General features: G+C 47.4%; 2 protein-coding genes across 4 annotated transcripts in view; both read left to right on the forward strand.

Annotated features, from left to right (window-relative positions):
- Positions 1-16,062, forward strand: part of HPS5 (HPS5 biogenesis of lysosomal organelles complex 2 subunit 2) — an 89,952-nt gene extending 73,890 nt beyond the window's left edge. For all 3 annotated transcript variants that reach the window (XM_088451791.1, XM_088451790.1, XM_088451792.1), the window contains exons 18-23: positions 2,254-2,409; positions 3,864-3,983; positions 4,737-4,850; positions 7,404-7,510; positions 12,038-12,323; positions 14,900-16,062. In XM_088451791.1, the coding sequence (XP_088307917.1) occupies positions 2,254-2,409; positions 3,864-3,983; positions 4,737-4,850; positions 7,404-7,510; positions 12,038-12,323; positions 14,900-14,960 (844 nt within the window). In that variant the 3' untranslated portion in view covers positions 14,961-16,062. The remainder of the gene's footprint in view (positions 1-2,253; positions 2,410-3,863; positions 3,984-4,736; positions 4,851-7,403; positions 7,511-12,037; positions 12,324-14,899) is intronic.
- Positions 16,063-24,336: 8,274 nt separating this feature from the next.
- SAAL1 (serum amyloid A like 1) overlaps positions 24,337-27,989 on the forward strand; it is an 84,288-nt gene continuing 80,635 nt past the window's right edge. Inside the window, exon 1 of the mRNA XM_088451793.1 lies at positions 24,337-24,528. Coding sequence (XP_088307919.1) covers positions 24,525-24,528 — 4 coding nt within the window. The 5' untranslated portion in view covers positions 24,337-24,524. The remainder of the gene's footprint in view (positions 24,529-27,989) is intronic.

Genomic DNA, 27,989 nt, shown 5'->3' on the forward strand with positions numbered 1-27,989 from the left:
CACACAGAATATAGGCATGCAGATACAGCCGCAGTCACACACACAGAATATAGGCATGCAGATACACCTGCAGTCACACACACAGAATATAGGCATGCAGATACAGCCGCAGTCACACACACAGAATATAGCCATGCAGATACAGCCGCAGTCACACACAGAATATAGGCATGCAGATACACCCGCAGTCACACACAGAATATAGGCATGCAGATACACCCGCAGTCACACACAGAATATAGGCATGCAGATACACCTGCAGTCACACACACAGAATATAGGCATGCAGATACACCTGCAGTCACACACACAGAATATAGGCATGCAGATACACCCGCAGTCACACACACAGAATATAGGCATGCAGATACACCCGCAGTCACACACAGAATATAGGCATGTAGATACACCCGCAGTCACACACAGAATATAGGCATGCAGATACACCCGCAGTCACACAGTATATAGGCATGCAGATACACCCGCAGTCACACACAGAATATAGGCATGCAGATACACCCGCAGTCACACACACAGAATATAGGCATGCAGATACACCCGCAGTCACACACAGAATATAGGCATGCAGATACACCCGCAGTCACACACAGAATATAGGCATGCAGATACAGCCGCAGTCACACACAGAATATAGGCATGCAGATACAGCCGCAGTCACACACAGAATATAGGCATGCAGATACAGCCGCAGTCACACACAGAATATAGGCATGCAGATACAGCCGCAGTCACACACAGAATATAGGCATACAGATACACCGGCAGTCACACACACAGAATATAGGCATGCAGATACAGCCGCAGTAACACACAGAATATAGGCATGCAGATACAGCCGCAGTCACACACACAGAATATAGGCATGCAGATACACCCACAGTCACACACACAGAATATAGGCATGCAGATACACCTGCAGTCACACACAGAATATTGGCATGCAGATACTCCCGCAGTCACACACACAGAATATAGGCATGCAGATACACCCGCAGTCACACACACAGAATATAGGCATGCAGATACACCTGCAGTCACACACAGAATATTGGCATGCAGATACTCCCGCAGTCACACACACAGAATATAGGCATGCAGATACTCCCGCAGTCACACACACAGAATATTGGCATGCAGATACTCCCGCAGTCACACACACAGAATATAGGCATGCAGATACACCTGCAGTCACACACAGAATATTGGCATGCAGATACTCCCGCAGTCACACACACACAGAATATAGGCATGCAGATACTCCCGCAGTCACACACACAGAATATAGGCATGCAGATACACCTGCAGTCACACACAGAATATTGGCATGCAGATACTCCCGCAGTCACACATACAGAATATAGGCATGCAGATACTCCCGCAGTCACACACACAGAATATAGGCATGCAGATACTCCCGCAGTCACACACACAGAATATAGGCATGCAGATACTCCCGCAGTCACACACACAGAATATAGGCATGCAGATACTCCCGCAGTCACACACACAGAATATAGGCATGCCGCATATTGTTTTAATCAGCAGAAGCTGCTTGTGCGTCCTATTTTGCATCACTTTGCATTTTAAGGGAAAAAGGCCCATAGCAACCAACCAATTATAATTTAGCTAAAGTGCAGGTTTTGACCATAGCAACCAATCAGATTCTAGCTATTACCTGCTAGAAGGTGCAAGATAAATGATAAGTAGATTCTTATTAGTTGCTATAGGCAACATCGCCACTTGTAAAAACTCTCACTTTAGTAAATATCCCCCTAAGTCTGGGACTTCTCCCTGACAGAGCAGAAAGCTGTTCCCGCAGTCCATGGCCTTCACTAAAGTCTTATAGCATATTCCTTTGAAAAAACAAACTTTAAATAGTGCATACACACTTAACGATTTTTTTAACGATTTATCGTTAACGACGTCATTATCGTTCAAAAAATCGATCAGTTTTTGAGTTCTAATGATGAACGATAATCGTTCAAGCGCGCTCCCGTTTGTAGTTATCATTCATCGTCCATTTCAGACTGTCCAGCACAACGATTTTCATTAAGGGAAGGAACATTTTTCGTTCATCGTTGTAAAAATCGTTCATTTCACTTCAAAAATCGTTCACTTTTTCAAGGGAAAATCTGACAGAAACTCATTGGTTACAAAATCGTTACGTCTGTATGCAGCTTTAAGTTGAACTGTGGTGAAAGCTGATCATTGCGCCTCATCTGCTTCATCTAGGGCTTATGAAAAGTTTGGTGAAGCTGCAGCAAGGTCACTCGTAAAGTTCTACCCATCCGTCTTACCCGCGGACGTCGTGCAGCTGTGCAGGGGAAATCCGGGACACTTTTTAGCATACTTGGACAATCTCATCAAATCCAGACCGGAGGAGCAAAGGTAGAGAGATCGCTTTATGTGTTTTTCTCCTTAAATCTTTTTAACGGTTGGCCATAGAGTCTCATTTAGTCCGATAACGAGAATATACAATTACAAAAAATTATTACCTTTACAAGTTGACTCTTATGACCTGTAACATGGTATCCAATATTCAATGGTCATTTGATAGGTGGGGCTAATTACCAGGGCCGATGCTACAACTAGACAAAACTGAGGCATTTGCCTAAGAGCGCCGGCCACTGCAGGGAAGTAGTGTGGACGGCACATAAGTGCCGTCCGCACTACAGTATTAGTATAACAAACACAGCCGCCGGCGCCGAGAGCTATGTGTTTGTTTTAGCAGCCGATGAGAGTCAGACTCTCATTGGCTGCTGCTGCGCCCACTGCCGAAGCCATCTTCCGGCTCCTGCAGTGGGTAATGGGAGAGACGTCATGACGTCTCTCCCATAATGCAGAGCGGGCCTGCCCGGGGGACAGAGGAGCAGACGCCGGAGCGAGGATTAAGGTAAGTGACGTTTTTTTTTTTACGTGTGTGATTGGCTGGGATTACTGCTGGGGGGAGGTTACTACCGGGGGAAGGCTACTATTGGAGACACCGCACGACTACTACTGGGGGCACTGCTGGGGGGGGGGATCACTACTGGGGACACCGCACGACTACTGCTGGGGGGGGGATCAATGCTGGGGGCACGATTACTATGGGGGCATTGCTGGGGGGAGGCTACTACTGTGGGCGTGCCTACTGCTGGGGCAGGCTACTACTGGGGGCACTATTACTACCTGGGGCATTGCTGGGGGGGAGGCTACTACTGGGGGCACTGCTGGGGGACTACTACTGGGGGCACTGCACGGGGGGGACTAATATTGGGGGCACTATATAAGGGGCACTCCACAGGGGGGGTGCTACTACTACTGGGGGGTAATGGGCAATGCGTAGGTGGGACTACTACTGGGGGCATTATATAAGTGGCACTGCATAGGGTAACCACTACTGGGAGCACTGCATAGGGGGCCACTGCTGTGGGCACTGTATAAGGGTTTGTGTAGCTATCTGAGGGTGGGGGGGGGGCGCAAGGCTGAAGAAATGGCTAGGATGCCAAGAAACCTTGCATCGGTTCTGCTAATTACTAAACATGACACAACGGAGCATTATTCATGGCAACCAATCAAACATTATCTTTAATTTTTAAGGTAAGCTAGAATGTTGAAGGCAAACATCTGATTGGTTGTAACAGTGTGAGTGGCATAACACAGCAGCCAATCACTTTGGCTGGTGATGGAACATTTAGTAACATCGTCTCACACTTTAGTGGTGTCTGCAAACCTCATTTACAGCCCCTTGGAAATGATGTCCCGTAGACACTGGTAGTGGTAATGCTATGTAAGGTAATATCTCTCTGGGCACTTGTGTTATATGAGCAGTAATTCACTACACGCTGCTGTGTTTATTGTAGATTGTCCTTACTGCAATCGCTGGCTCAACCCGAATCCTTAAAGCTGGACTGGCTGCTCCTGGCGGTTTCCCACGATGCCCCTCACCCCAAAAACACCATAGATTCTGAAGGAAATCCCAGGTCAGGAATATGGGGGGGTGGGTTTATGTGTCTCGATTGTATCAGGACAGTCACTTTTTTCTTTTACAGCTTTTAGTATGTGAAGAACCGCTGGTCAGTACTGAGCAGTCTCATGTCCTGTACGTAATGGTTAGTAATAGTGGTTATGCCCATCTCTGCCATGTTGGCCCTGGTTCAGCGGTGGGCGCAGACTCACGTCTGGAACTTTATGCTAATGCCGCTACATAGTCCTTCCCTGGTGCACATCCGCGCGTATGACCGTGCAAAGACTGATACGCCTGCTGTGAGCGTCCATAGACGCTGCGATACTGCCTGGCACGTCTTTTGACGCCATCGTTGTTCGCACCTTTTGTAGCTTGCACCAGCCCCATGCTAGTGCAGCCTCCAATGTGATTAAGCTCCTCTGTATACAAACAGTATTGTGATACATCCGCGGCACGCCCATAATGCGCCCATAAGACTGACCATCGCCGTGCGCCTGTTTAGCCACCTCCCAGTGACCACCCAGCACTTTAACAATACATTTCTGTGCGTCTCCATCGTAATTGCCCCATTTGTGTGTACAGTCTGTGTAATTCATGCGCAGTAGGAAACTTTAGCGATTCTTGCTGTACCAATAAATCGTTCCTCTACGTGAACATCGCCATTGTGCGCGGCTCTGACTAAAGCCTATTACATCATTTATATCCTTATTTGACCTTTTTGTAATGTTAGTCCTGTATGTAATTCTGTGTAATCCCGTTTCTCTGCCAGGCCCCGCTCGCACCTCTACACCTGGGGTTACGGACAGCTCATATCGCTTCTGATTAAACTGCCGTCTGACTTTCCAACCAAAGAGACCATGTTGACTGTTTGCAAAACATCTGGGTGAGGATCTTAAATGTAATTTATACCGTGTCTGAGAATGTGCCCAGTGTAAGTGACTCCTGGACAGCGTACAGCTTGGAAACTGGAGCGTATACATGGAATAGAGCCAGGAATAAGTGGTATGGAGCGTATACATGGAATAGAGTCCAGGAATAGGGGTATGGAGTGTATACATGGAATAGAGCCCAGGAATAGGGGTATGGAGCGTATACATGGTATAGAGCTCAGGAATAGGGGTATGGAGCGTATACATGGAATAGAGCCCAGGAATAGGGGTATGGAGCGTATACATGGAATAGTGCCCAGGAATAAGGGGTATGGAGCGTATACATGGAATAGAGCCCAGGAATAGGGGTATGGAGCGTATACCTGGAATAGAGCCCAGGAATAGGGGTATGGAGCGTATACCTGGAATAGAGCCCAGGAATAAGGGGTATGGAGCGTATACATGGAATAGAGCCCAGGAATAAGTGGTATGGAGCGTATACATGGAATAGAGCCCAGGAATAGGGGTATGGAGCGTATACCTGGAATAGAGCCCAGGAATAGGGGTATGGAGCGTATACCTGGAATACAGCCCAGGAATAAGGAATAGGGGTATGGAGCGTATACATGGAATAGAGCCCTGGAATAGGGGTATGGAGCGTATACATGGAATAGAGCCCAGGAATAGGGGTATGGAGCGTATACCTGGAATAGAGCCCAAGAATAAGGGGTATGGAGCGTATACATGGAATAGAGCCCAGGAATAAGGGGTATGGAACGTATACATGGAATAGAGCCCAGGAATAAGTGGTATGGAGCGTATACATGGAATAGAGCCAGGAATAGCGGTATGGAGCGTATACATGGAATAGAGCCCAGGAATAAGGGGTATGGAGCGTATACATGGAAGAGAGCCCAGGAATAAGTGGTATGGAGCGTATACCTGGAATAGAGCCCAGGAATAGGGGTATGGAGCGTATACCTGGAATAGAGCCCAGGAATAGGGGTATGGAGCGTATACATGGAATAGAGCCCTGTAATAAGGGGTATGGAGCGTATACCTGGAATAGAGCCCAGGAATAGGGGTATGGAGCGTATACCTGGAATACAGCCCAGGAATAGGGGTATGGAGCGTATACATGGAATAGAGCCCAGGAATAAGGGGTATGGAGCGTATACATGGTATAGAGCCCAGGAATAAGGGGTATGGAGCGTATACATGGAATAGAGCCCCGGAATAGGGGTATGGAGCGTATACATGGAATAGAGCCCAGGAATAGGGATATGGAGCGTATACATGGAATAGAGCCCAGGAATAAGTGGTATGGAGCGTATACCTGGAATAGTGCCCAGGAATAGGGGTATGGAGCGTATACATGGAATAGAGCCCAGGAATAGGGGTATGGAGCATATACATGGAATAGAGCCCTGGAATAGGGGTATGGAGTGTATACATGGAATAGAGCCCTGGAATAAGGGGTATGGAGCGTATACCTGGAATAGAGCCCAGAAATAGGGGTATGGAGCGTATACCTGGAATAGTGCCCTGGAATAAGGGGTATGGAGCGTATACATGGTATAGAGCCCAGGAATAGGGGTATGGAGCGTATACATGGAATAGAGCCCTGGAATAAGGGGTATGGAGCGTATACATGGAATAGAGCCCAGGAATAGGGGTATGGAGCGTATACATGGTATAGAGCCCAGGAATGAGGGGTATGGAGCGTACACATGAAATAGAGCCCAGGAATAGGGGTATGGAGCGCATACATGGAATAGAGCCCAGGAATAGGGGTATGGAGCGTATACATGGAATAGAGCCCAGGAATAGGGGTATGGAGCGTATACATGGAATAGAGCCCAGGAATAAGGGGTATGGAGCGTATACATGGAATAGGGCCCAGGAATAGGGGTATGGAGCGTATACATGGTATAGAGCCCAGGAATAAGGTGTATAGAGCGTATACCTGGAATAGTGGTACAGCCATCTGTAGTGAGGGCTACGACGAGAAATAATGACCCAAACAAAGCAAATATGTCCATTACTATTGCATCATGTTATATCAAACATGTGTCAGGTAATTTTAGGGGTTGGGTACGCGATCTTGATGGGCAGAAAACCGACAGCGGCATCCCACTGTCAAAATCCTGACTGATTTAGGTAAGTATTGTAACGCTTACCCTAACGCTCCCCTCCCGCAGCCTAACTCTAAACCTCCCCCTAGTGCTTAACCCTCCCCCTAATGCCTAACCCTAATCCTCCCCTCCTGCAGCCTAACTCTAACCCTCCCCCTAATTCCTAACCCTAATCCTAAACCTCCCCCTAACCCTAATACTTAACTCCGCATCTGTCGGGATTCTGACATCCGAGATGCTGCTGTTGGTATTGTGACCGTCTACATCCCGGCTTCGGGATACTAACTACATCCCAACTTAAGCAGTAACAAGATGATTTATTCCGGGATACCGGGAGCGTGTGGATCCATGATGTTCCCATGAAGCAGTTTGCCCCATTATATAAGATTTTCTATTTAACTGTTAAATAAAAAGCAGAATTACTGATTTTAGGTACTGGCCAGGATATATTACACTTTGTTTGGAGCTGGACAGACGGCTGGAAGCACTGACCGACATAGTGTATCTGGATGACATGAACCTAATCGATGAAAAAAATGGTTAGTAAATAAATATATTCTCATCGCTACTTTATATTATTATCTTCTCTATGGCGGCACAAGGGTTCCCCAGCACTGCATAGAATATAAATGACATATATATAATTACATGAAGGATACAGAGGGGGAAAGGCCCTGCTCGCTAGACTTTTATAATCCTGCGGAAGAGGCGGATTAAGATGGGGAATGGAGAGGTTGGGCTGATGGTACATTTTGGGGGCTCATTTAATGGCTGAGAGGTTGGTGGCAGTCTGGGCAAGGGAGGGCATTCCAGAGGCTGGGAGCTGCATGGGAGAGAGTGGGCAGTGGTGTAATTGGCAGAGTGGAATGGGCAGGAGTGTGAGAATGAGCTTGGAGATGTAGGGGGGGAGGGGAAATGGTGGTTGAGGGCTCTGTAGGTGAGCGAGAGATGGCCATGAGGGAACATACCATAGATGAGGAGAGAGATGGCCATGAGGGAACAGACTATAGGTAAGGAGATACGGCTGTGAGGGAACAGACCATAGATGAGGAGAGCCGGCTGTGAGGGAACAGACCATAGATGAGGAGAGACGGCCATGAGAGAAGAGACCATAGTGGAGAGGGACGGCCATGAGGCAACAGAGTATAGGTAAGGAGAGACGGCCATGAGGGAACAGACCATAGATGAGATACGGCCATGAGGGTACAGACCATAGATGAGGAGAGATGGCCATGAGGGAACAAACCATAGATGAGGAGAGACGACCATGAGGGAACAGACCATAGATGAGGAGAGACGGCCATGAGGGAACAGACCATAGATGAGGAGAGACGGCCATGAGGGAACAGACCATAGATGAGGAGAGACGACCATGAGGGAACAGACCATAGATGAGGAGAGACGGCCATGAGGGAACAGACCATAGATGAGGAGAGACGACCATGAGGGAACAGACCATAGATGAGGAGAGACGGCCATGAGGGAACAGACCATAGATGAGGAGAGACGGCCATGAGGGAACAGACCATAGATGAGGAGAGACGACCATGAGGGAACAGACCATAGATGAGGAGAGACGGCCATGAGGGAACAGACCATAGATGAGAGACAGCCATGAGTGGGACAAATTATGGATAAAGAGAGAGAGAGGCTTTTAGAGAGGCTCCAAAGAGGCTGGCAGCATGTTGGACATGTCCATGGATAATATAGATGTGGTATATTTGGTGTTTGGCTGGTGGTGGACGTTATTGGGGGCTTTAGTCCATACTAGCCTACTCTCCCGGAGTGTCCAGAAGACTCATGAAGTGTGAGGAGTTCTCCCTGATTCCCAGGAGAGACGGCTCCCCTGCTGGGTGCTGCCAACTTCCCTACTGAGTGGGCATGGACATGATGAGAACAACACCTGGAATTTGCCAATTGGACCTCCCGTCCACTAGCTCTTAGTATGCAAATATGTTTTAGTTTCTGTGAATTGACAGATCATTCCCTGAGAGCCAATCAGCTTGTGTGACACTAGCCTAGTCCCATTGTATATGGAGGAAACGGCATTGCTATGTCTGATATACCCGGGTTGCACAGCAATAAATGTGTAGAATTTGGAGGGGGTGGGGCGTGGCCTGGAGCGGCTGGTGTAGAAGCTAACTTACCTGCTCTCCCGCTGAAAATCCTGCTGTTCATCCTGAAGGAGCGATACCCCAGGCTTCAGTCTTCCCAGCTTGGTGGTTGTAGATCTTCTGCCCCTCCTGAACCTAGAATCGGGACTCTCCTGTTACTTTCTGAGGAGCTGTGGGTATCTGGTGCTTCTCCTGTCTCCCACGTGGACAGCTGCATCCTCCGGTGTCCTTATCCAGTGCTGCTTGCAAGCTGGGCTGTTCGTCCGCGGGACTTCACCTGGCGGTGACACTTCTCTCCCTTCTCCAGTTGCAGTGGACTGGCTCCTGGGTCTAGCATCTATCTCCATACTGGGCTCCGGTGTTTGTCCTGGATGATGCACACTGACGGCGGCCATCTTGGATTCAGCTCTGCAAAGCTGGGAGCTGCTGGCTGTATGGTGTGAGACTAGTGTCTGGTATTTGATTTCTCCTGTTATTTTGCCTTCCTGCTGCCTGGTTTCCCTGGTGGGGTGCCTGTTGTACCAGCTGGCTTATTTGCTATACTCTGCAGTTACTCCCTGGTGCTGGCTGGCTGGAACTTATAGTTCCTCCTCTAAGTAAGGCATTGTACTCCTGCTTTCAAGTTTGCCTATCCTGCTCTGTAGTTGCTAGGCTGCTCTTTGCCATCTCCTGAATTCTTGCTGTGTTGAAATTACTGTTGCAGGACATGTTTTCTTTAATTATGGATAAAATCATCCAGGCTCTACTCACAGGCTCCTTAAAGTGCTTGATAACATGCAAGTAAACCCCCTGTTTGTGTTGTGATCCTGGGAAGTGCTGTGAAGAGGTTAAGAAAATTATACAGACAAATCCTGAATCTACAGTCCTCACAGCTTATGGGACTAACTCCGTCCTGGATTTCTCCTCTCCATTGGATATGCTGGAACCTGACCGAGTTATACAGCCAAATTCTGAATCTACAGTCCTCACAGCTTATGGGACTAAGGAGCTTAATCAGAGTCGGTCGTGAGCACTGAGCACTCGCGACCGACTCGATGTTGCCCCACAGCGCATGCGCACGACGGAGCCACCTCCGTCGTGCACATGCGTGAGACCCGGCTAACGACGGGCACTCCGTCGTTAGGGGTCTCGTAGCAGACGGGGCGAGCTGTCGATGTTGAGTGACAGCTCGCCCCGTTTTACTGGGCGGGCCGGGGGCGTGCCCGGCCAAACGGAGGCGTTCCAGTCGGAACGCTTGCCGTTTGGGGGCGGCCCCACTGACTTCATTGCTGATGTCAGTGGGGAACTTCCTGCTCAAACAGAGCAGGAAGCTCCCTGGGGCTTATGAGTGCCCAGACCCTACCCTAGGGTCTGGTCGTAAGCCCCGATGGTCACGATGGTCTTGACCATCGCGACCATCACCCATGTTGGTCGTTAGAGCTGTTGGTGGTAATCCACAGCTTAACGATCGACAAGGAGGCGGCCGTTCAGGATGCAAGCGGCCGCCCTGATTCAGAGCGAACGCTTGCAGCTAACGTCCGCCTCTGAATGAGGCCCTAACTCCGTCCTAGATTTCTCCTTTCCATTGGATATCCTCGAACCTGACCGAGTTATACAGCCAAATCCTGAATCTACAGTCATCATAGCTTCTGGGACTAATTCCGTCCTAGATTTCTCTTTTCAATTGGATATGCTAGAACCTGAGCAAGTTATACAGCCAAATCCTGAATCTACAGTCCTCACAACTTTTGGGACTGTTTCTGTTCTGGATTTCTCCTCTCCATTGGATATGCTGGAACCTGACCGAGTTATACAGCCAAATCCAGAAATCTACAGTCCTCACAGCTTCTGCGACTGATTCCATCCTCTATTTCTCCTCTCCATTGGATATGCTTGAACCTGAGCAAGTTATACGGCCGAATCCTGAATCTACAGTCATCATAGCTTCTGCGACTAATTTCGTCCTCTATTTCTCCTCTCCATTGAATGAGCTTGATCCTGAGTTTATTTGTTATTTAATTTCTGGGTGCTCCGATGTTGCCGCTGTACTCCTGCGGATTAATTTTTTATCCTTACTATGTGTGCCGAGATTTTGGGATTTGTCGTTCGAGTATGATGGTTCTTCTCCTGTTTATCCTCGAATGAGTCAAGATGGAACGATCACTTCAAGTCCTTTTTTGTTTCTAGGGTTTATGACCTGGTCGGACTAATGTATTCCAGCGAGTTACTGTGTCTAGCTGTTAATTTTTATATTCTATGCTATATGTGAGCCTGTATTACTTTAACAATATTCTTCTGGATTGTACTCTATTTTCTAGATGCTGCGGGAGGGCGGGGTTGGTTATTATTAGCCTAGGGTCATTTAGTTTATTTTTTGCCCATGTCATTTATTTTGTGTTTATATCCTCTATTTGGGTATGGGAGGGTTAGGGATCTAGGTAACTTAGAATAATTAGTGGCGGGCTGGGAGTTAGGGGATCCTAGTATGCCTAGGTTGGGGTTAGGTTATACGGGGTGGGGTGTTATGGGGAGGTTTGTTTTGGGAGTATTTTATTTGTTTTGTTTCGATATTTTGGTAAACATTTGTTTATGAGCAATGCGGTTGGTATGATGATTATACTGCTAGAGGAGGCGAAGCAAAATATTGAAATATACTAAGTATTTTTTTTCTCACGATTTGCGGGCCCGAATGGCGCCTTCGGGTTCGTGTATACTCCTTTATTGTGTTAGGAGGTTATATCCTGTGTAGGCTTATTCGTTTTTATACCGACGCAAAATTATTTAAATGGAGCATATTACTTGTACTGCTTGTCATGTTTATATTTGTTTTTGGTTTTTTTTTTAATTTTTTCTTGTTTGTATAATGAAAAAAAAAATGTTAATAAAAATTACTGAATAAAAAAAAAAAGTGTAGAATTTCTTGTTGTGACCAAACATGGTGTGAAATGTGATCCCTGTCTCCCGCTCATTTAGGCTTATTACCAGAGACGATGGATGAATGGAAGTGTATTCTGCACTTGGCACAAAGCCGCCTGGCCGACCATCAGCACCACGGCACGTCCAATGGTGAGACCCTCAGTAACGGACATTCTCAGTGGACAAACTGCATCACAGTGGAAAACGTGGCGCTTCTCCTATCAAAAGTGATTGGACCAGACCGCTCTCTGCCCTACCTGCAGGTCTGGGGTGTGACTGAGATGTTCTCAGACAGATACTACAAGATTTGTGAGGTGATGAAGGTGGCGGAGAAAAGACAGAGGTACGTTCTACGGGAGCCGGGATAAAAACCTGATTCTCCTTGTGACAGAAAGGAAAAAATAATACAGATTGTGTACACTAACTAGAGAATACCTGAGACCAGCTACAGCTGCACTGACTAGAGATTACCTGAGACCAGGTACCACTGCACTAACTAGAGATTACCTGAGACCAGGTACTGCTGCACTGACTAGAGATTACCTGAGACCAGGTACTGCTGCACTGACTAGAGATTACCTGAGACCAGGTACTGCTGCACTGACTAGAGATTACCTGAGACCAGGTACAGCTGCACTGACTACCGATTACCTGAGACCAGGTACTGCTGCACTGACTAGAGATTACCTGAGACCAGGTACTGCTGCACTGACTACCGATTACCTGAGACCAGATACAGCTGCACTGACTAGAGATTACCTGAGACCAGGTACAGCTGCACTGACTAGAGATTACCTGAGACCAGGTACAGCTGCACTGACTAGAGATTACCTGAGACCAGGTACAGCTGCACTGACTAGAGATTACCTGAGACCAGGTACTGCTGCACTGACTAGAGATTACCTGAGACCAGGTACTGCTGCACTGACTAGAGATTACCTGAGACCAGGTACTGCTGCACTGACTAGAGATTACCTGAGACCAGGTACTGCTGCACTGACTACCGATTACCTGAGACCAGGTACTGCTGCACTGACTACCGATTACCTGAGACCAGGTACTGCTGCACTGACTACCGATTACCTGAGACCAGGTACTGCTGCACTGACTAGAGATTACCTGAGACCAGGTACAGCTGCACTGACTACCGATTACCTGAGACCAGGTACTGCTGCACTGACTACCGATTACCTGAGACCAGGTACTGCTGCACTGACTACCGATTACCTGAGACCAGGTACTGCTGCACTGACTAGAGATTACCTGAGACCAGGTACTGCTGCACTGACTAGAGATTACCTGAGACCAGGTACTGCTGCACTGACTAGAGATTACCTGAGACCAGGTACTGCTGCACTGACTAGAGATTACCTGAGACCAGGTACAGCTGCACTGACTACCGATTACCTGAGACCAGGTACTGCTGCACTGACTAGAGATTACCTGAGACCAGGTACTGCTGCACTGACTACCGATTACCTGAGACCAGATACAGCTGCACTGACTAGAGATTACCTGAGACCAGGTACTGCTGCACTGACTAGAGATTACCTGAGACCAGGTACTGCTGCACTGACTACCAATTACCTGAGACCAGATACAGCTGCACTGAAATTCTAATTAAAAAAAAACCGCACAGAACTGAAATTGGGGTGTCTATACTGTTCCATGACGCTGCCTGCCACAGGTACACATTTACAGCACCACCTGATGTCTTTAGACAAGATCGCCCGTTCTCCAGAGCGCTCTCCCTTAGTCTCTTATATAGGGCCTAATTCAGAGCCGCATGTGATGCCGATACTCACGGAGTTGGGGGATTTGTCTTTGCTATTGTGCGTGTGCGCAAATCCCTTTAAACCTCCTACAGCGCACGTATTATACAGTGTGCGCACACAAAGTCGCTGCTATGATTGATTAGCACGCTATGAGAGATGTCCTGGAAAATTGCTGGATGTTCCTGGGCGGTCACTGGGAGGTGGCTTAACAGACGCACGGGGATGCTGCACCTTATGGGCACGTTATGGGTGAGTCACTGATAGTGGGTGTTTACGCAGAAGCTAAATCGTTCACTATGGAGGCCGCACTCGCATAGTAAATCTGCGCTGGGGCAAGTTTCTGTGGTTCGACCGATGGTATGTAAAGAAGCACCAGGCGGTATTACATTGTGTACAGATGCTCCCTAGTGGCCGTCTCAGTCCTTGCTCATTCATACACACGGTTGTACATCAGGGTAGGGCTATGTAGCGGCGTTTGAATAAGGTCACAGATGGGTAACCGCCAATAGACATGGCAGCATTTGCGTCCACCCCCGAATCAGCGCCATTAAACAGCTCATCTGTCTCTGGTTGTTCTGGTTCTACAGGAAACGCAGAATGGCTGCTGGGGCTCAGTGGAGGACAGGACATTTACACATTTGGGTGCAGCTGTAGTTTGCAGAGGAGTTACCGGAGTACCGAGCGTTGGTGCGCACCTTGCTATGCGCCCATACTCCCCTACTCTCCCAGAATAGTTGGTATGCCAGTAAAGGTTGAGCCCCCTCCTTGGCTCCAGGAGAGTAGACCACTGTCATCTCTTTCCTGTGAAGTGGGCAGATAACGCCATCGTGCGTCGATGGGCCCCTCACTCCTGCCCTTTGGACTTACACAGGTCCAAAACGAAGGTGTTTTGTATCCGGTGCGTGCTGTGAGTCTCCCAGATAAATGTTTTATCCAAAAATGAACAAATAGAGAGAATCTGTAGTTACTCCTTTTATTTAAAAAAAAAAAGTGCCTGAAAGAATTCCGATTACTCAGGTATACAATAGCGCCACCTTGTGATGGTGAGTATATTGCACATGATATTAACCACAGTATAAGTATGAAACCAGCTTGGCGCTTTCTGTGTGTCATTTACTTATCCCAGTGTTGTCTCTCATTACAGAGCGTTAATTCAGTCTATGTTGGAAAGATGTGAAGGATTTCTGTGGTCCCAGCAAGTATGACCATGGCCAGCGACGACCGCCCTGGCAGGAGTTGTGGCCGCTGACGTTTCCTGAATCATGTTTCGCCACTGTTTTTGGGTCCGAAATGACCACAATAAATGGTCGCGTCATCTAAAAAAAAAAAAATTAAGTTATTAATTAAGTCCGGACTCTGCAACCGTTAGGAGCAAGAATGTTCCCGTGATCTGTGCATTGTGTATTGACTTCTATAATGTGCCAGACGCTCATAAACCCATGGTGCCAGTAACCGTTTATCTGGTATGAAGCGTTGGCGCCCAGCAGATGAACAGCGCCATAAACTGAATACCGTGCTGGGAGGAGAACGCCTTTAGGCCGATCTGAAAGTCCCGGATGAATGGTAATTTGGTGCCTGAAACTGTCCTCCAGCGTAATCATAGACCATCCGTATCTGGTCACAGATTAATCTTGTATATCTATCACTGTTTCTGTATTCAGCCAAGCGCCCTGGTGCATCAACAACTAGATTGATTTTTGTGAAACCTATTTTTGATTTTGCACTGTACCAACCAATCAGATGTTGGTGTTTATATGTCTGTCATATAGATTAGTGAAAGCCAATATGTGATTGGTTGCCTGGCTTCCCTAGCTCACGTCTGCACCATGTTCACCCGCCACTTTTGTGTATGTAATAAGATGTGTATAAGATAAAAAGACGATCAGATCGGCACAGACCGGATTTGGCGACCGATTCTCCACGTTGTTCTTCTCACTAAGCGTAGTTACCGCAGCAACTTAACCCGGAGTGTAGACTGCAACATTCAGCTTCTAACTTCTGGAAGAAGATGTCTGGGTGGTCTTTATGGTGGGAATTGTCCTGTTACAAGAGCTGTTGATCAATGAAAATAAGTATTATTATTATTATTATTATTGCCTTTTGTACCTTTATTTGCTGACTCTTGGAGGAGGGGATGGGGGATGGCACAAAATAATGTGACAAAGTTTTTGTTTTTTTTATGTATCGCACAAAGTCTCATGTCTCACCGATCCGCACACAGTTATATGTCAGTTATTAAAACAAACAATGTTTCTAAGGTACAGTCTTGTGTTTTCCCATTGTGTCCCATAAATCAGCTGGAAATCCTTTCTCAGTGTGAATACTTATATAATGTTCAATCAGGAAAATGTGTTTCTATCTGTAAGTAACCTACACAAGGGGGTGACATATATAATACCTGCAGATACTAGCCATGGCGATATTGCACCATGCTACTCTGTGTTACCCTGACATTGCAGCTCTGATAATTAATGTGCGATCACCTCCTCCTCCAGTACCGGCAGCTGTAGCGCCTTGGTCGTCTTTATCGCATTGTTCTGATGTACCTGGTACAAGTCACGAAGCCGATTCTGCGGACATTACCGCTACATACTCCAGAATCCGCATCAGCTGAATTACTTATTATTTCCATAATTGCAGAGCATTAAAGTACACAACGCGTTTCAGGATGACATCAACCTCCATCGGAGTGTGCACACTCTTTGTAGAACATTACACCAATCACTGTTCACTATTAGTGTCATGTGTTCACTATTAATCTAAACAGCTGAGAACGCTACTATTATCCCAGTTATTCAGATTTATCTAACATCTGTATCTGCCTTGATCAGCTGGATCTAAAGGAGTGTCAGAGATAAGGGACGCGTTTCGAGACAACCTCAAAATGCGTAGTCTGAGTATACGAAATCGTCTGGCCTAGATCTGCCATTGGTAGGAAGCAGCGGGTTATACGCTCTTCATTCTGTACGTGTAATTCCTACTACTATATCCTAGGGGAGTTTGCTGGACGGTCATTAACAACATGTTTTTCAATCAATGACTAATATATAGAATATATGATGTAAACTAGAAAACCATAAGTAAACAATGGAGATGATAAAAGTAGTAAATAGTTAATTAAGTATTCCAATAACTCAAACAACAAATCTATCATAAACTTCATAAATAATAATCCTAATTAAACATTACACCCGGTCAATATAGTTATAATGTATTTGCAATACATTATAACTATATGGTAATAAAACATCACAATTCATATTTATGTAAGAACAGAGAAAGTACTAACAAAAATAAACAAAAAAAAAATGTTTATATAAAAAATATATATATATAAAACTACAGAAAAATGACTGATAGTGGAACTTCAGGCCTACTCGTGCCTTCCGCCAGCCACATCTATGGAGCATTCTCTGCGTTATCTGCCTCTGAACGTCACATGCCGCCGCTGTGTATGAGGTTGCTCTTCTCTTTTAGGTGAGTTCAGCTCTAAATGCTGCCGTCAGCGTACAGGTTGGAGCTGCAGACAGACCAGCAGAGCACCTGGGCTAATCCCCTTTATACAGGGCAGCAGGGAATGATTAGTCTCAGGGAAAGGAAAACGTGGGATTAATGACAGCCAGTTAGAACACAGCTGGGGTGGGGCCTATAAGAAGGTCACGGTTCCCGCGGTCTCCAATCCAGCCGGCCTATCTGACAGTCAGTTGGATTACGTTAGATTAGTGCTAGGGATACCAAACAAATTGCTAAAATGGGTGCAGTGCCAGTGCTTGGAGATGACATCATCTCCTTGCGCAGGAATACGACTCTCCCAGTGCTGTGAACTGTACCCGGGTTGGACGACCCGGGTTACCTGCTTCCACTGTAACTCACCCGTGTCCTTCCTGGGAAAACCTTGCAAAGTGCCCGGGAAGGATTCCCTGGGTGACTGGACACGGATGGAGCCGTTTCCACTGACAAAAATCCTGGATTGTTGCGCGTTCATTTGCAATATTTCGGGGTTTTCAGGTCAGTGGAAAAGGGGTGTAACTTGCTCTTTCATACACTCTTCCCAAATCTGAATCTGGCCCTTGTTCTCTATTCATAAGGGTTGGGTCAGGCAGTGTAAATATTATGAATAACTCTTGTTATATTTTGCAACAAATGTAATTATGCAACGATTGTCTTGCAACAAATACAATTATGTAACAATTACCCAGAGACATTCATAGTAATACAAAGTAGCAGTGTGATTGTTTAGTATCATTTGGTAACGTTTGCTTAATGAGACAATGTATCTCTGCTATGTTTAAACATCTTGGAAACTGCATTTGACTCGATCAACTGATTACACCTCCACTATCAATTACACTTCATCTTCGGTGAAGCACGTTGTTATTATCTTTATTTTAGATATGCATACCCTTTTTTTGGGGGGGGGGGGGGGAGTTGTTTGTTTTTTAGATTATAACATTATTAATGATTTCAGAGTCAATAAAAAAAAATTATTGTATGAATGAAACAAATGGAATTGAGGTTAAACCTATGTTGGCAGCATTCACATTGCAGGACTCCAACTAATACATGCTCAAAGATGGTCAGAAGTTGATGAACAGTAACCACCAAGCAGTAAAGCTGGCCACACATCTAAAGATTGTCTGTCCAACCAGCCAACTAGTTGTTTGGTTGGAATGAAAATCTGGTAATGTATGGGAGTAAAGCTGGCCACACACTAGACCAACTTACATCCAACCATCCAACTAGTTGATTGGTTGGAATGAAAATCTGGTAATGTATGGGAGTAAAGCTGGCCACACACTAGACCAACTTACATCCAACCATCCAACTAGTTGATTGGTTGGAATGAGAATCTGGTAAGGGATGAAAGGAAATGACAATCAGCAATTTGCTCCCAAATACCGGAAAATTGACAGAAACTGTTGTTGGAACAAATTGTTTAGATCGAACATTTCACAAATTTGTCTGACGACCATTTTCATCTGTTTTCTAGGATTTAGGAGCAAATTGCTGATCATCAGTTACTCCCATACGTTACCAGATTTTCAACTAGGTGGCTGGTTGGACAGATAATCTTTAGATGTGTGGCCAGTATAAGCCTTAAACTGGCCGCACACTAGACCACTTACATCCACCCAGCCAAATAGTTGATTGGTTGGAATGAAAATCTGGTAAGGTATGAAAGCAAATGACAATCAGCAATTTGCTCCGAAACGCTGGAAAATGGACAAAAACTGTTGCTTGAACAAATTGTTTAGATCAAACATTTAACAAACTTGTCTGACGCCATTTTCATCTGTTTTCTAGCATTTAGGAGCAAATTGCTGATCATCAGTTACTCCCATACGTTACCAGATTTTCATTCCAACCAATCAACTAGTTGGCTGGTTGGACAGATAATCTTTAGATGTGTGGCCAGCTTTAATCTGGCGTAGGAAAATTTTTTAAAAAAAGGCACGTGCTGAGACAACCATATTTTGCTACTTCCTCTGTACTATATTAGAAGCAATGGTAGTGCAAGTGCTAATGAAGTAAAAAGTTGATAGTATGCATTTAATATAATTTACAATAAAGTAACAAAATGACATAGAGGAATGGGGGTACTGAACTAAGGATGACAAGGTCAACCCTCCATTTTCCAGCTTGATTTGGATCAAGCTAACAAAATGATTCCTGCTTATACAATAAAATGGAGAAAACAAAAGGCAAAAGTATTACGCCATATAAAGAAAAGGAGATACAGCTCTGGGAAGGAGAAGAATCCATAAAAGGAAAAAGACAAGCTGGAAAATTGTGACCTCTACTGGAAATTAACCCTTTACATTCCTGTAAGTAGTATCTACAAGGGAGAAGCGAAGAGCTGAATATAAAAGTATAAGAGATTAAATTTTCTATCTGATTAATGTTTCTGAGCCCTTAATGATTATTATTTAATTTTTTTGTAATTTCTGAATCTATTCCATGGACAGGTTTATTTAATTATTTGTCTCTTATAATGTAACACAATTACTAGTCCTATTAAGTGCTATAGTTTTCTTATCTAATATATGAACTGAATATCTGGAGCCCTAGTATCTGTATGTTATGGTTTGACAGAATCAATCCCATTAAAATGAAGCCACATTTGGACCTGACATATTGCCCGGGTCAGAAGAAATTCTGTGGACACCATGTTACAAGATGGCAGCCTAAACTTTCTTCCCTGGCATTTTAAGAATTAGAGACCAGAATCGTACACTCACAACCGACAATTCAACTCACTGTGGAGATTTTAAACAAATTTCCACCCCCCATAAAAACAAAACTAATATGTATCTTTTTTTCTTTTAGGATTGCCGCAATAAAAATTGATAATACATTTACATAATTCAACCAAATTAAGTTGGGAATATAATATTTACTCTATAACATACAATATATGCTGGATAAACTATGGATATATAGGTACCTTCCTGCATATATGGTGGGATTGTCATTTGATATCTAATTTATGGAATTACATTATCGTCTTAATTGAAGAAATAACTGATAACCGGCTAATGCCGTCCTAACCCATTTACTGTTGTTGAGTAAACATATAAAACCACTTCTCTTCCATATTAGGGGATACACCATGCAAGAGGTGGCTTTTGTTATATGTGCACTCAATATACATCCAATTTCTATTAACTATTAATATAAGAATAAAGATTACTTTCCTAGAACCTAGCGCACTTTTCCTTTTTGTGACAGCCGAGATCATTCAGCCTTCCGTACCACCTTTCCAGGCATGACTTCTTCATACGCCCTGAACATGGTGCGTTTTACCAGAGGAGCAACCATCCTTCCTTTCTTGCGGACACCGGGTTCTGCCCTTTTCCGCTGCCCTGGAGAACAAACACCCTGCAACCATTGCTGGAAGAACACAAGCTGTTGGTGGCAGAGTTATGGTCTGGGGAGTGTTTTCATAGCATTCTTTGGGCCCACTCATCCATGTGGAAGGCACCCTCAGCCGATTTGGTTATGATCCATCCTTGCAGAGCACGTACACCCATACACGCTGATTGTCTTCCCTGTGGTGGATGGGATCTTCCAGCAAGACAATGCGGCATGTCACACGGCTAGAAATGTCTGAAAGTGGTTGGGCGAGCATGACCAAGATGTCACGTTTGGTTTAACGGGATCCCCTACTGAGGGGATGGAAGCTGAGGTCCTTGGAGGAGAGAGAAGCCGGAGGCGTGGGGCCTATATATATATATATATGATCTCCTCTTCCACGTATATCAAACGTTGACGAGGCTTGTCCAAAGGCAAGGAGTCTAACCAGCTGGGAAGTGTTCACTAGTGACCCCTCCAAGCGGGATATGGGTTTAAGCTGCACCCAGCAGGCAGGTCGCGGCCCTTTGGACAGGTGTCTGATACCGTGGGAATAGAGACAAATAAACAATGGCCCAAGAGATATACTTCTACCAGAAGCACCTTAGTACTGGGGACTGATACTCGTATGGGTATGAAGGCAAGTGCTTTGAGGCACTGTAGGGCCAGAGAGTGGCACTTGTAACTATACACTGGAGAAAGGGTATTTGATGCTCAGTTGCATCAGAAGGTGGTACTTATATCACACACAGGCAAGATGTTCGGACGCACTGTTGCACAAGGAGTTGGCACTTGTATCGCTCACAGGCAAGATGTTCGGATGCACTGTTGCACAAGGAATTGGCACTTATATTGCACATAGGCAAGATGTTCGGACGCACTGTTGCACAAGGAGTTGGCACTTGTATCGGTCACAGGCAAGATGTTCGGACGCACTGTTGCACAAGGAGTTGGCATTTGTATCGGTCACAGGCAAGATGTTCGGACGCACTGTTGCACAAAGAGTTGGCACTTGCATCGGTCACAGGCAAGATGTTCGGACGCACTGTTGCACAAGGAGTTGGCACTTGTATCGGTCACAGGCAAGATGTTCGGACGCACTGTTGCACAAGGAATTGGCACTTGTATCGCACACAGGCAAGATGTTCGGACGCACTGTTGCACAAAGAGTTGGCACTTGCATCGGTCACAGGCAAGATGTTCGGACGCACTGTTGCACAAGGAGTTGGCACTTGTATCGGTCACAGGCAAGATGTTCGGACGCACTGTTGCACAAGGAGTTGGCACTTCTATCGCACACAGGCAAGATGTTCGGACGCACTGTTGCACAAGGAATTGGCACTTGTATCGCACACAGGCAAGATGTTCGGACGCACTGTTGCACAAGGAGTTTGCACTGGATACTCGAGATCTCGTAGGGAACCTGGAATGGGGTAACAGCAAGTATACACGGGATCAGGGAAGCCGGTGCTGTGGTAATGGCCAATCCTAGGCCGAAACCTGACACAAGACTTCCAAGTACTTCCCTGGCCCCCTAATTTTCCAGACTTGAACCAAATTGAACATCTGTAGAACCACCTTGATCGTTGTGTTCGCTCTATGGATACACCATGCACCCTCCAGCAGCTTTGGAATGCACTGCAGTCAGCGTAGCTCCAGATACCTGTGCCCACCTACCAGCACCTTACTGATTCACTCCCAGCCCATCTGCTGTCTGTAATATATATGCTTTACAGTGGCCACTGGTGGCTGCAGTATGTGATGCTGCTTGTTGTATATACAGCCATGGACAAATGTTTTGAGAATGACCAATATTGGTTTTCACAAAGTTTGCAGCTTCAGTGTGTTTAGACCTTTTTGTCAGATGTTACTATGGTATACTGAAGTAACATTACAGCATTTCATTAGTGTCAGAGGCTTTTATTGACAATTACATTAAGTTTATGTAAAGAGTCAATATTTGCAGTGTTGACCCTTCTTTTCCAAGACCTCTGCAATTCGCCCTGGCACGCTGTCACTCACCTTCTGGGCCACATACTGACTGATGGCCGCCCATTCTTGCCTAATCAATGCTTGCAGTTTGTCAGAATTGGTTGATTTTTGTTTGTCCACCCATCTCTTGAGGATTGACCAAAAATTCTCAATGCGATTAAAGTCTGTAGATTTTCCTGGCCATGGACCCAAAATTTAGATGTTTTGTTCCTCAAGCCACATAGTTATCACTTTTGCCTTATGGCAAGGTGCTCCATCATGCTGGTAAAGGCATTGTTCATCTCCAAACTGTTCTTGGGTGGTTGGGAGAAGTTGCTCTTGGAGGATGTTTTGGTACCATTCTTTATTCATGGCTGTGTTCTTAGGCAAAACTGTGAGTGATCCCACTCCCTTGGCTGAGAAGCAACCCCACACATGAATGGTCTCAGGATGCTTTACAGTTTGGTGAGGAACAATGCCTTTTCCATCATGATAGTTATCACTTTTGCCTTATGACAAGGTATTCCAAGTGGCTTGGGGAACAAAACAACAAAATTTTTGGTCCATGGCCAGGAAACTCCCCAGACCTTATTCCCACTGAGAACTTGTGGTCAATCCTGAAGAGGTGGGTGGACAAACAAAAACCCACAAATTCCGACAAACTCCAAGCATTGATTAAGTAAGAATGGGCGGCCGTCAGTCAGTGGGGTAGATGTATGAAGCCCAGAAGCGGTATCAGCGCACGTTATGGGCGCTGATACCACTTCGACCCGATGTATGATTGGGGGTCTGGGCTATGCGCCTGTCATTATCGGCGCTGCCATCTACAAGACTTGACCATTCGGCTGGCTGTAGCTGTCATTATCGACAGCTACAGCAGGAACAGCTCTGTCCCTGCTGCCGGCTCCACGCGGGGATCTTGCGATACTTGCGAGACCCCGCGCATGCTCAGTGGAGCCGGCCGGGACAGAGACACAGCGCATCAGCACTAGGCTGATGCGCTGCTGTCTCTAACGGGTAGCGCCGGAGGGGGGAGTTAACGCTCCGTCCTCTCCGCCCGATGAGATGTTCTTACATCTCATCGGTAGTGCTTCCTGCTTCGCCTCGGTAAAGAGGGGAAGCGTTATAGCGGAACTTAACGTGCCGCTGTCATACATCTACCCCAGTATGTGGCCCAAAAGGTGAGTGACAGCATGCCAGGGCGAATTGCAGAGGTCTTAACTCTTTGCATAACTTAATGTAATTGTCAATAAAACCCTTGTTACCTCAGTATACAGCTGACAACTGAGTCTAAACACACTGAAGCAGCAAACTTTGTGACAACCAATACTTAAAACTTTTGGCCATTGCTGTAGAGCACAGGTTCTCAAACTCTGTCCTCAGGACCCCACACAGCACATGTTTTGCAGGTCTCCTGACAGAATCACAAGTGAAATAATTAGCTTCACCTGTGGATCTTTTAAAATGTGTCAGTGAGTAATGAGTACACCTGTGCAGCTGCTGGGTGACCTGCAAAACATGAACTGTGTGGGGTCCTGAAGACCGAGTTTGAGAACCACTGATCTAGAGTCCAGGAGACTGAAAAGAGAGAGCAGAGAAATCACTCCGCGCCAGTGGGGGGGAAGGAGAGGGAGCGATCACTCCGCGCCAGTGCAGTCAGTGTGTGATGGGAGAGATCACTCCGCGCCAGTGCAGTCAGTGTGTGATGGGAGAGATCACTCCGCGCCAGTGCAGTCAGTGTGTGATGGGAGAGATCACTCCGCGCCAGTGCAGTCAGACTCAGTGACGGGAGCTGCATGTCTCGCGCGCTCCGTGTTACAGCTGCGTCATTACACCAGAGGGCGAGGCCTAAATGTTGTCACGTGTCGGACTGCGTTTTAGCCTCTGATGCAGTGACACGAGGGAGGAGCCTGCTGGTGTGACGTAAGAGACGTAGAGCGAGGGGAATGGGTGAGTACCACTATCTCCAGCAGTCACCGGGGGGAGGGAAATTCAAACACCGCGCGGCCGCTGCCCCCCCCCCTTACATGCATGGCCGACTGTCTGTTATTACCCCTCACAGCCCCCATATATATGTGGTGTTATTACCCCTCACAGCCCCCCTCTAGATATGTGCTGGTGTTATTACCCCTCACAGCCCCCATATATATGTGGTGTTATTACCCCTCACAGCCCCCCTCTAGATATGTGCTGGTGTTATTACCCCTCACAGCCCCCCTCTAGATATGTGCTGGTGTTATTACCCCTCACTGTCCTCTAGATGTGTGCTGGTGTTATTACCCTTCACAGTCCCCCCCCCCCCCCCCCATAGATGTGAGCTGTTGTTATTACCCCTCACAGCCCCCCTATAGATGTGTGCTGGTGTTATTGCCCCTCACAGTCTCCCCCCCCCCCCCCCCATAGATGTGTGCTGGTGTTATTAACCCTCACAGCCCCCCCCCTATAGATGTGTGCTGGTGTTATTACCCTTCACAGTCCCCCCCCCCCCCCCCCATAGATGTGAGCTGTTGTTATTACCCCTCACAGCCCCCCTATAGATGTGTGCTGGTGTTATTGCCCCTCACAGTCTCCCCCCCCCCCCCCCATAGATGTGTGCTGGTGTTATTAACCCTCACAGCCCCCCCCCTCTAGATGTGTGCTGGTGTTATTACCCCTCACAGTCTCCCCCCCCCCCCCCTCTAGATGTGTGCTGGTGTTATTACCCCTCACAGTCTCCCCCCCCCCCCCCATAGATGTCTGCTGGTGTTATTACCCCTCACAGCCCCCCCCCTCTAGATGTGTGCTGGTGTTATTACCCCTCACAGTCTCCCCCCCCCCCCCTCTAGATGTGTGCTGGTGTTATTACCCCTCACATTCCCCCTCTAGATGTATGCTGGTGTTATTGCCCCCTCACAGCCCCCCCCCTCTAGATGTGTGCTGGTGTTATTACCCCTCACATTCCCCCTCTAGATGTATGCTGGTGTTATTACCCCTCACAGCCCCCCTCTAGATATGTGCTGGTGTTATTACCCCTCACTGTCCTCTAGATGTGTGCTGGTGTTATTACCCCTCACAGTCTCCCCCCCCCCCCCCCCTCTAGATGTGTGCTGGTGTTATTACCCCTCACATTCCCCCTCTAGATGTATGCTGGTGTTATTGCCCCCTCACAGCCCCCCCCCTATAGATGTGTGCTGGTGTTATTACCCTTCACAGTCTCCCCCCCCCCCCCCATAGATGTGAGCTGTTGTTATTACCCCTCACAGCCCCCCTATAGATGTGTGCTGGTGTTATTACCCCTCACAGTCTCCCCCCCCCCCCCCCCCCATAGATGTCTGCTGGTGTTATTAACCCTCACAGCCCCCCCCCTCTAGATGTGTGCTGGTGTTATTACCCCTCACAGTCTCCCCCCCCCCCCCCCCATAGATGTCTGCTGGTGTTATTACCCCTCACAGCCCCCCCCTCTAGATGTGTGCTGGTGTTATTACCCCTCACATTCCCCCTCTAGATGTATGCTGGTGTTATTGCCCCCTCACAGCCCCCCTCCTATAGATGTGTGCTGGTGTTATTACCCTTCACAGTCCCCCCCCCCCCCCCCCCCATAGATGTGAGCTGTTGTTATTACCCCTCACAGCCCCCCTATAGATGTGTGCTGGTGTTATTGCCCCTCACAGTCTCCCCCCCCCCCCCCCATAGATGTGTGCTGGTGTTATTAACCCTCACAGCCCCCCCCCTCTAGATGTGTGCTGGTGTTATTACCCCTCACAGTCTCCCCCCCCCCCCCCATAGATGTCTGCTGGTGTTATTACCCCTCACAGTCTCCCCCCCCCCCCCCCCTCTAGATGTGTGCTGGTGTTATTACCCCTCACATTCCCCCTCTAGATGTATGCTGGTGTTATTGCCCCCTCACAGCCCCCCCCCTCTAGATGTGTGCTGGTGTTATTACCCCTCACATTCCCCCTCTAGATGTATGCTGGTGTTATTGCCCCCTCACAGCCCCCCCCCTATAGATGTGTGCTGGTGTTATTACCCTTCACAGTCTCACCCCCCCCCCCCCCATAGATGTGAGCTGTTGTTATTACCCCTCACAGCCCCCCTATAGATGTGTGCTGGTGTTATTACCCCTCACAGTCTCCCCCCCCCCCCCATAGATGTCTGCTGGTGTTATTAACCCTCACAGCCCCCCCCCTCTAGATGTGTGCTGGTGTTATTACCCCTCACAGTCTCCCCCCCCCCATAGATGTCTGCTGGTGTTATTACCCCTCACAGCCCCCCCCTCTAGATGTGTGCTGGTGTTATTACCCCTCACATTCCCCCTCTAGATGTATGCTGGTGTTATTGCCCCCTCACAGCCCCCCTCCTATAGATGTGTGCTGGTGTTATTACCCTTCACAGTCCCCCCCCCCCCCCCATAGATGTGAGCTGTTGTTATTACCCCTCACAGCCCCCCTATAGATGTGTGCTGGTGTTATTGCCCCTCACAGTCTCCCCCCCCCCCCCCCCCCATAGATGTGTGCTGGTGTTATTAACCCTCACAGCCCCCCCCCTCTAGATGTGTGCTGGTGTTATTACCCCTCACAGTCTCCCCCCCCCCCCCCCATAGATGTGTGCTGGTGTTATTACCCCTCACAGCCCCCCCCCTCTAGATGTGTGCTGGTGTTATTACCCCTCACAGTCCCCAAATAGATGTGTGCTGGTGTTATTACCCCTCACAGCCCCCCCCCTCTAGATGTGTGCTGGTGTTATTGCCCCTCACATTCCCCCTCTAGATGTATGCTGGTGTTATTGCCCCCTCACAGCCCCCCCCCTCTAGATGTGTGCTGGTGTTATTACCCCTCACATTCCCCCTCTAGATGTATGCTGGTGTTATTGCCCCCTCACAGCCCCCCCCCTATAGATGTGTGCTGGTGTTATTACCCTTCACAGTCTCCCCCCCCCCCCCCCCCATAGATGTGAGCTGTTGTTATTACCCCTCACAGCCCCCCTATAGATGTGTGCTGGTGTTATTACCCCTCACAGTCTCCCCCCCCCCCCCCCCCCATAGATGTCTGCTGGTGTTATTAACCCTCACAGCCCCCCCCCTCTAGATGTGTGCTGGTGTTATTACCCCTCACAGTCTCCCCCCCCCCCCCCATAGATGTCTGCTGGTGTTATTACCCCTCACAGCCCCCCCCTCTAGATGTGTGCTGGTGTTATTACCCCTCACATTCCCCCTCTAGATGTATGCTGGTGTTATTGCCCCCTCACAGCCCCCCTCCTATAGATGTGTGCTGGTGTTATTACCCTTCACAGTCCCCCCCCCCCCCCATAGATGTGAGCTGTTGTTATTACCCCTCACAGCCCCCCTATAGATGTGTGCTGGTGTTATTGCCCCTCACAGTCTCCCCCCCCCCCCCCCCCATAGATGTGTGCTGGTGTTATTAACCCTCACAGCC

This window comes from Taudactylus pleione, unplaced genomic scaffold (genome assembly GCF_031769625.1).
Source record: "Taudactylus pleione unplaced genomic scaffold, aTauple2 ptg000027l, whole genome shotgun sequence".
In the NCBI taxonomy this organism is placed as follows: Eukaryota; Metazoa; Chordata; class Amphibia; order Anura; family Myobatrachidae; genus Taudactylus; species Taudactylus pleione.